Genomic DNA, 12,935 nt, shown 5'->3' on the forward strand with positions numbered 1-12,935 from the left:
TTTTTGGCCTGACCAGGAACCCAGACTGAAATCGAGACTGGACCAAGTCCCACCCACCTCCGTTTGTGTATCGTTACTCGGGGAAAACTTATCGGGCGATGGGTTTTGCGGTTTCGAAATGCGGCGACTCGATTTCCAATTTACTAAATTTGCATGCTCAAGTGTTGCGTAAAGCGTTGGTTTTAGTTTCTGAAATTTGCAAGCATTTGTTATGATAAATTGCACAGCAGGCGGTGCTGCAATAATAAGCAGGGGGCTGAGCTAAAAGTGGAAAATTCAATTTAGGAATTCATACAGAGCGAATGGAGATGGACGGTATAGTTGTAGATATAGAAGTTTAAAAGGTACAACCAAATATTATAATTTATCTATGATTTTATAAAGTAATTGTTTCTTTAAAAAGGATTATGGCTTTAAAATATGCTTTAGTACAGGTATACTTCCCAAACGAATAATTTTCTGTGTTGAACATTATTGATAAAGGCCTTAAGACACTTTATTTTTTGTTAACTGACTGGATTTATTTTCAAATGTCGAAATTTTAGAATCTGTATAATAAATCATGCTTAGGCTACCATGACTTTTTTAAAGAAATCCAAACAGCTAGGCAAAAATAAAGCAAGTGTCATAAGGCCTTAAATTTGGTTTCACTATTTTCATAGGGGCCAATAAGTACTGACACGCAGATAATGTTATTTTGCTTAAGCAAACTTGTATCCTTAGAGCTCGGAAATTGTAATCAACAATTGCAATCTTAGTCACGCCCCTGGACAAAGTTGTGCACCCTCATCAGTGCCAAAAACTATTTTCAATTACAAAACAAGCTCCTGGAGCAGTGACTTGGGGCAGAAGGAGCTGGCATCCACAATTTAATCACAGCATGTGGTCGGAATATCAAATTTTCGTATCGAAATCGAATAACTCACCAGCCGAAATGCTGGAAGTCAGCAATTATCTAAAAAGCGAGCAGCAGCGACATCCTGCGAAAAGGATAATAGTGCTGAGGCAAACAATTTGCACGGACCAATTTGGAATGTGTCCCGCTGCTGGCGTATTTACACAGAAAGATTTCCAAACATGGCAGAAAGAAGAGCAGCCCATAAATCACTCCACTGGGTACAAAGGCCGAATACCAAAAGGATGTGAATTATATACAAATGATTTGACATGGCCAGGACATCGGGGGTTGCATAGCCAAAACATATTTCAGTAGCCGCGGAGACGATGCCAAAGTTCGAGATAAGCGGAGTTGGCAGATAGAAAAATCTGCGAAAGCCTTGGAACCTTGGAAAACTATTTCATTTTAAAATGGCGAGCGATTTAAATTATACATCCTTATAAAATCAGTAAAATTAGGTTCCAAACCTTATAAGTAGAATAGGAAAGTAAGTATAAATGGCCTGTAGTTGAAAATGAATTCCAAGGGAAGCATTCAACGAGGACATTTAAATTCAATTTTCCTCCCTTTTGTTATCTTTACAAGAGCTCTCCAACTTACTCACCCATATTCGATGCGAATCAGTTTTAATTACCATTAACATTCTGGGCTGGCCAGCATCTGAATTTCCAATCCGGCCTCGAACAAGCTTTCTTTGTGCACATTTTAATTGCCTCGCAGACCCCTGGGCCCCCGACATCGGCTATTAATGAAATGCTTTTTAAATTATGTCATTAACATTGCAGCCTGTGCCGTCTAGGACTGGTTTATCTTGGCCAGAGCCAGGGTTCTGGATAATTATGGCATATTTTTATTGGCTCGCCATCGAATCGGAATTAGATGCTTGTAAATAGCTCGCAACAATTATTTCATTAGGTTTCGAGCCTGCTGAGGTGGTTTCTCATCCGCAACGGCGAGGGATTTTCCCAGTACAGCCCCAGATCCCGAGCCACGGGATGATAAACTGCCGCAGAGGAAAGGGGCGCGGTCATATTGGCCCTATTATAAATGACTGGATGTGAACCGCCTGTCATGTTTTATCTTTATTCCCGTGCATTTTCGGCGGGCAGGCGGCGTGTCTGCACATTTTCCGATTCATATTTTTCGCCAGCCAGCACGATGACGATAATGGCGCTTGCAGGCCCACTGACGTTTCTAACAAAGTGACTCGCATTAAGGATAATAGAGGCAACTAAAAGCAAGCCACCACAACATGAAACAAAGCAGGCCAGAACGGAGCGGATCCGGAGGATGAGCCTGCGATGACTGCCAGCGATTTGCGCATCATTATCCCTGGGAGGAAGGGAGGACTTTCGACAGAGGTCCCTGGCCCCAAGATGTCCATCAACGGCCAGAAAGAAAAGCTGCACTGCCTCCTGGCCGCATATCCTGGCACTTCCTGCCGCTGACGGTTTCGTCGTCATCCTGCACGGAGAAAAAACTTTATTTATTTATTTATTTATTTACAAACTGCTTGCTTAAAGTTAAAACTAAATCCACAGGGGTAGGCAGCCATAGCTACTTAGAAAAAAGGTTATAAAGTCTATGTTTCTACTAGAAATAATAATTCAAAAAATTTTTCAACTTCTACTTGTCTTATTTTTAATCGGGTTTGGTCTCTAATTCTAATTTATGGAGTTTTAAATTTTGCTTTCTCCCCTTTACCCATTGTAATTTTGGTCACCATCTTGTTATTTTCTTTCTTCATCGATTTGACAAAATTTTCAAAAATAAGGGGTCGAAGAAGTACCATTTACATATATCAAATTTACATTATTCCATAATATATATGATAAAAAAAATTACCATGGGAATATTGAATTGTTATTTACAATTTTGTGTGTGTAATAAGATGATTCTTAATGCAAACATTATCTTATTGAAAATCTATTTATTAAAATCAGTTTTTAGGTAATTTTCTTTCAGTGTCACGCTCTAGGAATGATTTATCGTCGCCCAGAGGTCTCAAGTGTCGCACCCCCAAAAGCCAGGGAATGTCCTGCAATTGACAATTGTCCATTGTGTTTGAGGATAAGAAGATTTCGCCTTTTCCATACCTCCACTGACCAAACCTGAGCGAGCCAGAAACTAAGCAAATATTTATTAAGCGAATTAAAGTCGCGTCTCACAAATTGCCGGCAAATCCCCCGAATACAAATGACTGGAGATTTCTCATGGCGAAACATTTGATGCAGGTCATTTCGACACCGAAACAGTTGCCCCATGACTCGGCAGCTTCCACCAACGAATTATGCGCTCTGCCGCCTCATGTTCTCCAGCCAAATCTTCTGTCATCATTAGTCAAAGCTTTAAGCCGATTTAATCAATAGCAATAGCCAAGCGGAATAGGCAAGACATCCCAGCTCGAGTGTTAACACAAACCAAATTGCGTGTTTTGGCCGAAAATTATGAAAATTAAATGGAGTCTCACGTGCCATATGCCGGATTTAACCACCGTGTTGCCAGCTGGTCCTGTCGCCTGAAATTTTGGTAACCGTTCTCAAGAAACGGAATTCAAAAGGGCGGCCGAGGGACTGCCACTCATTAAATAATTACCGTTTGCTCTTTTTTACAGATTCCATTTTACTTTGCGTTTTTGTGGCCATGTTTTCGCCCCAAATCACACCACTTAGAGACGGGATAATAAGAACACTTTTAGATCGACCATTATGTATTTCTTTTCTATCTGGTGTGGTTATGACTTTTGGCAGTTGGATAAAAAAAATGAACTTAACGGGTGAAAGTTCCTGCAGTGCTCCCAAAATAACATTCATTTCGTTGAAAACTAATGAACTCGAAAATAAATGCTGCATATGCATACCTACAAATGTTTGTGTGTTTTTTTCTTGCGTTTTCTTTTATTATTAAAATTTTTATTTTATCACTTACTTATGAATAAAAGTGCGTTAGTCGATTTCTAGTGTAATTCAATTGAATATTAAATTTTGTGTGCAAATTAGTAAAAGTATGAAATTTGTGTGCGTTTTTTTAGCAATATCTTTGGGCAATAGCCTTAACCTTGCTTCCGGGAATCACTCTTATACAAACTCTTAGTGTTCTCAGAAGTGCAAACACCTTAGGGTATACGACGGCAAGCGTGTTAATAGGCGTTTCATGTTCCGCAGAAATTTAAATTAAAGCGAGTCAGAAACATACGCCGTACGACAAATTTCGTTAACTTCTCCAAAACAACTGTGTAAATATTTGCAAAGTTAAAACAACATTCTTTGCCAACGATCAAGTGACTCAAGCGAGACAAGACTGCGATCAGTCTACGTCTGAACGCCGATTTATCCAAATACTTATATCTTACGATTCCAGTTTTCCGTTATCTAACCATGTCTAATCGCAATCTGGTTAAAGTTTTTCTTTTGGTGGCATTGCTCGGCTTGAGTTTAATGCCATTTAGCCAAGCACATCCGAAACGTGGTCGTAAGCGGTCCTTCGGTAAGCGGTTAAATATTAAAAACTTTAATTTAGAGTTAAAATTTGATTTCACATTATACTTAACACAACAAAGTGTATAATTCTCTACAATTGTATGCCTTTCTCTCTGTAATTCAATAGGCTTGGGTCTTGTGGGTGGAGTTGTAGCTGGTGGAGCTTTAGGCGCCCTTGCGGCCAGGGCCCATCAGGCTCCAGCTGCCGCACCTGCTCCTCCGGTGGCGGTCGTCCATCACCACTATCCTTCAGGTGTCCCTGCTCCCGTTGCTGTGGCGGAACCAGCCCATCCAGATTCCAAGAAGACGACCGTTATCGAGACCGGCACCCCCGATGCCAATGGATGCTACAAGCAAACCATCCGCGAGCCCAATCCCAACAATCCGAAGTCATACACGGAAACGCAGCATCTGATTTGTCCCACGCTGCAGCAGGCCAACCAGCCAGCTCCTGCGATTGCTCCAAGTCCTGCTCACGTTCCTGTGATGCCGCAGCCCTTGCCGGTGTTCCCTGCTCCCGTGGCAGGACCTCCTGCTCCTGCTGCTGCCCCTGCTGCTCCTGCTCCTGCTGCTGCCCCTGCTGCCCCTGCTGCTCCTGCTGCTCCTGCTGCAGTTGCTCCAGCTCCCGTCCCAGCTGCAGTCGCTCCTGCTGCTCCTGTAGCCGTCCATCCTGCTGCAGTTCCTGTGGCTGTTCCAGCTCCCGCTCCGGTTGCCCCCGCTATTTACCCCAATGCCGGACAACCCCAAGTAATCCTTCTGTCCAAGAAAACCGTGTACTACCCTAAAAAGCGATCATCAGCTCCCACACTCAACATTCCGCAGGGAGTGCTAATGATGCTGGTGATCTTCTACAGCATTAAGGCTCTTATAATTTAAATCAAGAATCGTTTGTCTTTATTAAGTTTTTTTTCAGATTCAAATGAATAATCTATCTGTTGCGTGTCTTCCTTAGTGTCCTTTAATAAAACGTAAGAAAACCAAAATCGTATGTTGCCTTTAAAAATGTTTGTATAATCCACCAGATAATTTTTTCCAGAATCAATAGATATTAAAAGCCCTATGCAAAATTTTTGAAGTTTTGATAGTATCGAAACATTATTTGCTAACAAAAAACTTAGATTTATAAAGGCATCGATGTATAGAACACATTTCAAGTCCGTTGTTAACAATACAAATTGTTAGGGAAGTACGTCATTAGTGCAAGAAGTAAAAGAGGACTACTTTTTGGAACCTAGGTCAGCTGTAACTGAAGTGCGAAAATGTATAGCTTATAGTATATATAGGTACCGCAAAAGGTAATTACTTACCAATGACCTATGTTAAGGAAAACATCCGAACATACATACATACATATTAATATTATTATTAAATTAATAAATCTATAACGATTTAAAATATTGTTTAATTATCTAAGTAATTCATCTAGTTTAAAAGCGAATTCCGATAAGCGTGCAGTATCAGTTGCTGGCCACACCAGGTTCCGGGCTCGACATAACAGTAACTTGGATATACAGTAACTTGGAACATTGAAAAAGTTGAAACTAGCGATTTATAAAATATGAAATCAACCAGTGTTTTTCATTTTGCAATTGCCGAACAATACCGCGGAATAACCGCTTTAATAATAATATAGTTTACCAGCTATTCAAATTTTTCCAGCCCCGTGAAAAAAAATCAGTTGTGCTATCGATTGTTTTACAGAAAAAGAATCTACGTCATGCGACCCCTAGCGTTTGATTACAAAACTTTTGATTTATACATGGATATATTTACGTCTACATGAATCTTACATACTTCTTACGGTGGATTTTTGGCGCCATATTTCAGAAGCAAACTATTTTACGTTTACAATATTTTTTCAGCTATCTGGCAGCATCTCAGCATAGATGGCGTGTTTAAGCTTCCAGTTTGAGTTTCAAATTTAGTTGGCCCTTAAAACAACGCATAAACAGTTTTATTTTTTCATACTTTAAATAGGTTAAAGAAAAATCCAGCACGTGATGTCATAGTGGCCATTTGTGTGATGTCAAAATACAATTTTTAGTAATTTTCAATTCGTCAGTCAATAACTACGTAGTTTAGTTTTCTAAGGTGAGCAAAAAATGTCTTTCTCACCACGACAAAACTCCACTGAAGGTCCTTTGTGCCACTCCACTCCGAGATCGGAGAACTATGCATCTCAGATCGAGTCCAGACCTGTGGCCAACCTCCCCGTGAGCGTTTATGGGTGGTATCGAGTGCTTGTATTCAGCAGCGATCGTCGAGAGTCCATCAACCGAGTGCTGCGACGCCTTCGATGGATCTTGAACCCTTTGAAACTAGATCCTCGCTATAAGCACTCTGGCGGGGAGTATGACAATCTTGAGGACTCAGGCGCCAAGTTCACATTCTACGTGGACAGTTACAACGTAGCGAGTGCTTTGTTTCGCCGTGGAAGGCTGGATAATCGCTTGTGGTTGAAGGTCAGTGACCGGATGCCCTCGGTCCGGATTACCTTGGCATTCAAGTTGCGTTTGAAACGGGTGATTCTCGAAAGGTACGATCCTGAGCAGCGTAGCCTGGATCTCACACTATTCCACATGGACGAGACCTGGCGTGGGGAATTTTGCGCGCTGGCTGAGCCGCACTGCATGAGCACGGCTGTCGACATTATGGAGCAATGTTTGCCACAGTTGGAGCATCTGATACTGGACCGGAACCACCTGACCCACCTGTGGATCTTCAGGCAATCGGAGAGGCGTTTCCCCTGGCTCCAGCGCGTTTCTCTGAAAAACAACGACATCACTAACATTGAAGTATTGCGGGTTTTCCAATATCTTCCGCTCGTCGCATTGAACCTCGAGAGGAACCTTCTGCCGCCTGCTTACGAAGGGCAAGTCTTAAGTATATGGCCACGTCTGCGTTTTCTCAATGATATCCCTGTGATGCGCTACAATTGATCTATTTTGGTGCCAAATATGTATGTCATGAGAACTCTTTTCCAGCGGCTTCAGATTTCCTTGAGTGGACTTATTTTTTATCGCGTTTGTGCACTTTTCGTTATTTGTTTTTAGTTAATGTGTTATATTTGGTTATGTCTCATAAATTTTAAACAATTAAAAATACCTAAAGCATAATACTCAATTCAATTAAAAGGCATACGTAGTGAAAATACAAGGTATACGTTAATTTAAATTAAATTTTTTGTTTTTATGCTTTTGGATAGAGTTAGTACTTAGCTTAAGGTGGTTTGTTTTTTTATTATTTGTATATAGCCGGAGCTCTTCTTTAGACCCATAGATTTATATGTTCGGGTATTTGCCAAAGAGCTTTGAAAATAGCGGATAAAGTACAAGAGATTTTACTCAACCCGTTCGCGGTCTTGGCATTTTCACACACTTGAGCGTCTTTTTCTTAGGTCACTTCAATTACGTAATTTGCCTGTTAACCCAAATGTAATGTCCTTACTCAAAACCAAGAAAAGTTTCCTTTTCGGCGACTTTTTGGCATAGAACTTTTTACTTTTCACTTTGTGTTTTGCCCATGGCCGAAGCAAAAGCTCAAAAGGTGAAACGTTTGCCACTACCGCTGCTACTGCAGTTGTTGTCGTTATTTTGTTTTCCGAGTGCAAAATGAGTTACAAATTATTAAAAGAGACGTGGACACAACGCCTACGCACTGGCAACAGTTTTCCACACCGACCGCAGGCACAGGGTACACCGAAAAAAACAGCTTGATGTTTAATATATATATTTTCGTACTTTCAAAGTATACAAATCCTTTATAAGGAGCAATTTCTAAGTCAATCTAGCCATATCCTTCTGGTATGTTTTTCTTTCTGTGTGTCTGCTCGTAGGAACTCGCGAGTCTCTGGAGTCTCTATAGAAGCCAGATAGTTTAAATATTGTATACAGATTCATGGCATTCCCACAAATCTTAAATTAAAATTCGATTTAAAATGCGTTTAATTTAACAATCAATGGCTATAGAGTTACCATTGGAAACTATGTGCACATTTTTAGAATTTTAAACAATTATTTAGGATATAAATAAAGTTGTGGCGACTGCAGAGTGCATTCTTCTTTTCATCATAAAATGCTAAGCATGATCTTCAAAATAAATGCATTTTTTGTCGTGTAAAAGCAAGGGCAAGAATGAGAATGGAAAAAGTAATGGAAACAAGAAGTGGTTGCTGCGGTGCGGTGTTGGCCCAAACGGAAGTTGGCGCTGATGGCCGGGCTTTGGCTTTGGCCAACTTCAAGATGCTGCTCCCAGGGCATGGGCCACTCGCTTTTCACTTTCTTGGCACTTTATTTTAATTTCTGAGGCGTTCCAAAGTTTCCTCTCCGTTTTTTCAAACACTTCCATGCTGCCGTAGTTAGTTGCGGCTAAGTAGAAATTACTTCAACTTGCGGTTTGGACGCTCACTTTTTTCAGGTCAACCGGGCAGGCAACTCCCGCAGGTCGCCTAATGCTAAATGCTACTGTTCTCTCAAAGTACATATCTATAAATGATTATAATGATACTGTCCTTATCCACAAGCTCACATAGAAAATAACTATCAAAGTATTTTATTTTTATACCCGTTACTCGTAGAGTAAAAGGTTATACTAGATTCGTCGGAAAGTATGTAACAGGCAGAAGGAAGCGGTTCCGACCCCATAAAGTATATATATTCTTGATCAGGATCACTAGCCGAGTCGATCTAGCCATGTCCGTCTGTCAGTCTGTCCGTTTGTCTGTCTGTCCGGATGAACGCTGAGATCTCGGAAACTATTAGAGCTATGCGAGAGATTTGGTTTGAGATTTGGCATGCAGATTCCTCAGCTTCTTACGCAGCGCTTGTTTCAGCAGAGTGCCACGCCCACTCTAACGCCCACAAACCGCCCAAAACTGTGGTTCCTACAGTTTTGATGCTAGAATAAAAATTTTAGCTGAAATGTGTTGTTCTCATCAGTACCTATCGATTGACTCACGCCCCCTTTAACGACCACAAACCGCCCACAAACTTCAAAGAATCGTAACTATGAACGTGGATATCTCGGAAACTATCAAAGATAGAGAATTGGGATCTCAAAATTAGATTCCGTAGCCTTGTACGCAGCGCAAGTTGATTACGCGAATATGCCACGCCCAATATTACGCCCACAAACCGTCCAAACCTATGACGCCCACAATTTTTATGCTAGATAAGAAATTTTAACTGAAATGTATTGGTCTCGTCAATACCTATCGATTGATCCAAAAAATGATGCCAAGCCCACTCTAACGCCCATAACGCTTAAGTCTGTCTACCGCCGGTAGGTGGCGCATTTTAATCTCGCTTTGCTGCTAGCATATCTCCATTTACCTTTGGTCCCCTTAGCTGAGTAACGGGTATCTGATAGTCGAGTTACTCGACTTTAATAGTATTGACATTCTTCCTTGTTAATATTCCATTATGGTGAGGGTTACATTTAACATATAAAAACATACTGACAAAGTGTTAAATATGGCTGGTTGTAAACATTTTATTCAAATAGACACTGATACTATCAGCATTAATTATATTAAGTTTCATGGCTATTTTTCCTTCAATCAGTTTATTCCCCTCCTGGTATTCCCAAGTATCTTTGAGATCTGTATTCTGGTCTACACATTTCTGCATTCTCGACTTCAAGTTTTAAGGCATATGTTGAGTTTCATTCAGTAGATTATATTATATTAAATATAATAGTATTGACATTCAATTATTTTTACTTGCTAAATAAAAACGTATATTTCCGACTCTTTAAAGTAAAGGATCACTAGCCGAGTCCCTCCAGCCATGTTCGTCTGTCCGTGTGAACACTGTGATCTCGGAAACTATAAGACCTAGAGAGTTTTATTTCTTAGCTTAAAAAAATGTATACCCAGTGGCTGAGTTGCTCAGTAGAAATCAAACATTTTTTAATAAAATACTTAATACATATAATTTTTAACCCGAGCGGGGGTTGATCTATACCCCACATCCCAGCCGTGGATCCGCGCATGCAGATATATCTCAATATTTTCTTCAACTTTATATGGGAAAGGTAATATAGTTTTTTAAAGGTAAGGAAAAAAAAAAGAAATTGTCCTTGGAGATGCGGGGCATCGATCCCCGTACCTCTCACATGCTAAGCGAGCGCTCTACCATCTGAGCTACATCCCCATATAAAGGTACCCGCTTTTCGGTGCTGCAAAGACTTACGGATCGACTTTTTGAGCAAATGCAAGAGCTCTATAAATATATTCGTCGCTTATTATTCATGACCATGATCATTAGCTTTCCGCTTGGTCAACATATCACGTTAAAAGCATTCAACGACTTTAATGCAAAGACACATATTGATTCGAAATCAATTTAACTTCGTTGTGCACCTTTTGTGAAAGGTGCTACGACATTATAATGCAACAACAGTAAGACCAGTTTATGGCGCGTAGAAACAAATGCATAGGAAACTGGTTAGGGAAAATGTTTTCAACCAGATTCAATTTTTTTACCTAATGCTTTTAACAAAATTTTATTTTTGCAGGTTAAAAGACCAAAATTCTTTATATATATTTATGAAATAACAAATATTCCAAATGATTACTACCCTGAAATAATTAAAGTTTTTCTTAAAAAACTAATTAAAGTAAAGGGTATGAAGCCTCTATAACAGTTAAATCTATAACAGTTGAATCCCACATCTTAAAGATTTTGTATAAGTGTAAATGGAATTTTGTTTTGATCATTCAATACCTATCTACAAATTATTTAAATCGGACCATTCATATACTGTTAGAAGCTATTACCAAATATTGTAATCCCCGCTATATCGGAAAAAGTCGATTTGCTGCCTGCATATCTCCATCCAGTATCGGGTTTCTGATAGTCGAAACACTAGACCATAGCGTTCTATCTTGTTTTGTAATGAAGTTAAGTTTTTACATTTCTACCTTAAAGTCCAAGAGTTGTATCTTTTTGTGAGCTGTACTTTTGTGACTGTATTCGTGCTAAAAGCTGTTAGCTGAATGATTTGATATGCTTAAGCTGCTTGGGGCGATTCAAATTAACTTATAGTAACCTGAATTTTAGACATCAAACAATATAACCTATAACAATGTCACATAAATTCCCATTTTTCCAGAGAAACTACAAGTTTAAGCTGCCGGGCCGGGTATTCAAGATTTAAACAGATGGATAGAATGTGCATTACCTCCCAAGGATTTCAAATCAGAAAAATTTTTCGCAGGACTGAACAGACAACCAATGTCCTTAGATTCAAAAGTGATTTAAAGGCTTTTGATTTTCTACAAATCTCACCATTTTGCTATTCAGCAATCTCACTTTTTACGAAAAAGTATACGCAATGTATTGATTTTAGTTTTCTTCTTGCGTTCTTTGAGGGCCACATAAAAACGATGAAATCAGGAAATGACAGAACGCAGAGTGCGGAGTGCATAAATACAATTTATGTATGCAAGTTTTGTGTTTTCCCTTTTCAGTTCCTTTTACTTTTTCCCGATCAGCCGTTCTGGCTTTTTGGGACGACAACTGGGGGCGTGGCACGAGCCATAAAGCTAACAAATTGCTGACACAACATATGAATGACAATATATCAGTTGTGGAACCAGCTAGCTGAGTGGCTGCTGCCGAATAACGTATAATTTAAGAATGGTTCAAATGGAAAGCCCGCAAATGCCGTTATATAAAACTTACCCATTGACAAAACTGTCGGTTTAAAATGCCCAAACCATTGCTTTGATCCTTTGACACCCACCTCTGGCGCTATTTGTTTGCCTACTTCGGTGCACTTCACCATTCATCAACCACTTAACACCTTCAACATTTTTAGCATAAATTATCTCTTCACTTTGGAGAGCCCGTTCAATTGAGATACACGAAAAAATAACCGCAACACAGGCAAACTTAAAGCTTAAATAAACACAAACAACAGAGTACATACACATGTATTCGGGAGCGAATTGGGTCAAGCGGAAAAATTCATTTCCGTTTTAGCCAATCCGAAAAGGGTGACCGAAAGAGATGGGAAAAATTATGCAACATTTATATTGAATTTTTCGCCAAGGCCACCGTGACCACCACCGCTGCTGAGAAGATATATGTGCCCCTTATTGTCGGGAATATTTTCGCAGGATCAGGGATAGCATCTTGGCTAAAACAGTGGGAACTTCCCAGCACGCTGTTCAATTAATCAAATTGACACTTGTTCCGTCGACAGATCATGGCCATCTCAATATTTCAGGGAATAGAATGGTGTTTGGCATTTGACATTCGTTCCTCGTGTTTGTTACATTTCCAATGAATGGGAAATCGCTGGGAGGTGACCGGACATATTTACATTTGGCCAAATAGGGAAAACTCAAACCATAAACCGGCCAAAAACCACTGTAGTTTCGATTGGCCACTTTGGACGCCGGACGACTGACATACAAATGTTGTTCAATATGCGGCGTTTGACTTTGTGGCCCATGGCAACAAAAAACAGGAAGTGCGAGTGGCTTTGTGGTCGCGATATGGGGTTGGGTGGCTCAAATGTGTGCGTGTGGTAGGGTAAAGTTCAAGTCTCGC

The 12,935-nt window shown here is 40.1% G+C and overlaps 2 protein-coding genes and 1 non-coding gene across 3 annotated transcripts; 2 read left to right on the forward strand and 1 right to left on the reverse strand.

The window, feature by feature from the left end:
• Window positions 1-4,161: 4,161 nt before the first annotated feature.
• On the forward strand, window positions 4,162-5,348 carry LOC119560462 (actin cytoskeleton-regulatory complex protein PAN1). Its single transcript, XM_037873922.1, has 2 exons — window positions 4,162-4,384; window positions 4,505-5,348. Exons 1-2 carry the CDS (start codon window positions 4,276-4,278, stop codon window positions 5,251-5,253), a joined length of 858 nt encoding a protein of 285 aa, XP_037729850.1. The 5' UTR covers window positions 4,162-4,275; the 3' UTR covers window positions 5,254-5,348.
• Window positions 5,349-6,362: 1,014 nt separating this feature from the next.
• On the forward strand, window positions 6,363-7,404 carry LOC119560564 (nuclear RNA export factor 1). Its single transcript, XM_037874081.1, has one exon. It carries the CDS (start codon window positions 6,480-6,482, stop codon window positions 7,314-7,316), a length of 837 nt encoding a protein of 278 aa, XP_037730009.1. The 5' UTR covers window positions 6,363-6,479; the 3' UTR covers window positions 7,317-7,404.
• Window positions 7,405-10,456: 3,052 nt separating this feature from the next.
• Window positions 10,457-10,529, reverse strand: Trnaa-agc. Its single transcript has one exon. It is a non-coding gene; the product is annotated as a tRNA-Ala (tRNA).
• Window positions 10,530-12,935: the final 2,406 nt, after the last annotated feature.

Source organism: Drosophila subpulchrella, unplaced genomic scaffold (genome assembly GCF_014743375.2).
Source record: "Drosophila subpulchrella strain 33 F10 #4 breed RU33 unplaced genomic scaffold, RU_Dsub_v1.1 Primary Assembly Seq354, whole genome shotgun sequence".
Classification (NCBI taxonomy): domain Eukaryota; kingdom Metazoa; phylum Arthropoda; class Insecta; order Diptera; family Drosophilidae; genus Drosophila; species Drosophila subpulchrella.

Coding starts and splice junctions, on each gene's coding strand:
- LOC119560462 (XM_037873922.1), top strand. CDS start 4,276: ATGTCTAATCGCAATCTGGTTAAAGTTTTTCTTTTGGTGGCATTGCTC. Junction 4,385..4,504: donor TGGTCGTAAGCGGTCCTTCG/GTAAGCGGTTAA, acceptor GTAATTCAATAG/GCTTGGGTCTTGTGGGTGGA.
- LOC119560564 (XM_037874081.1), top strand. CDS start 6,480: ATGTCTTTCTCACCACGACAAAACTCCACTGAAGGTCCTTTGTGCCAC.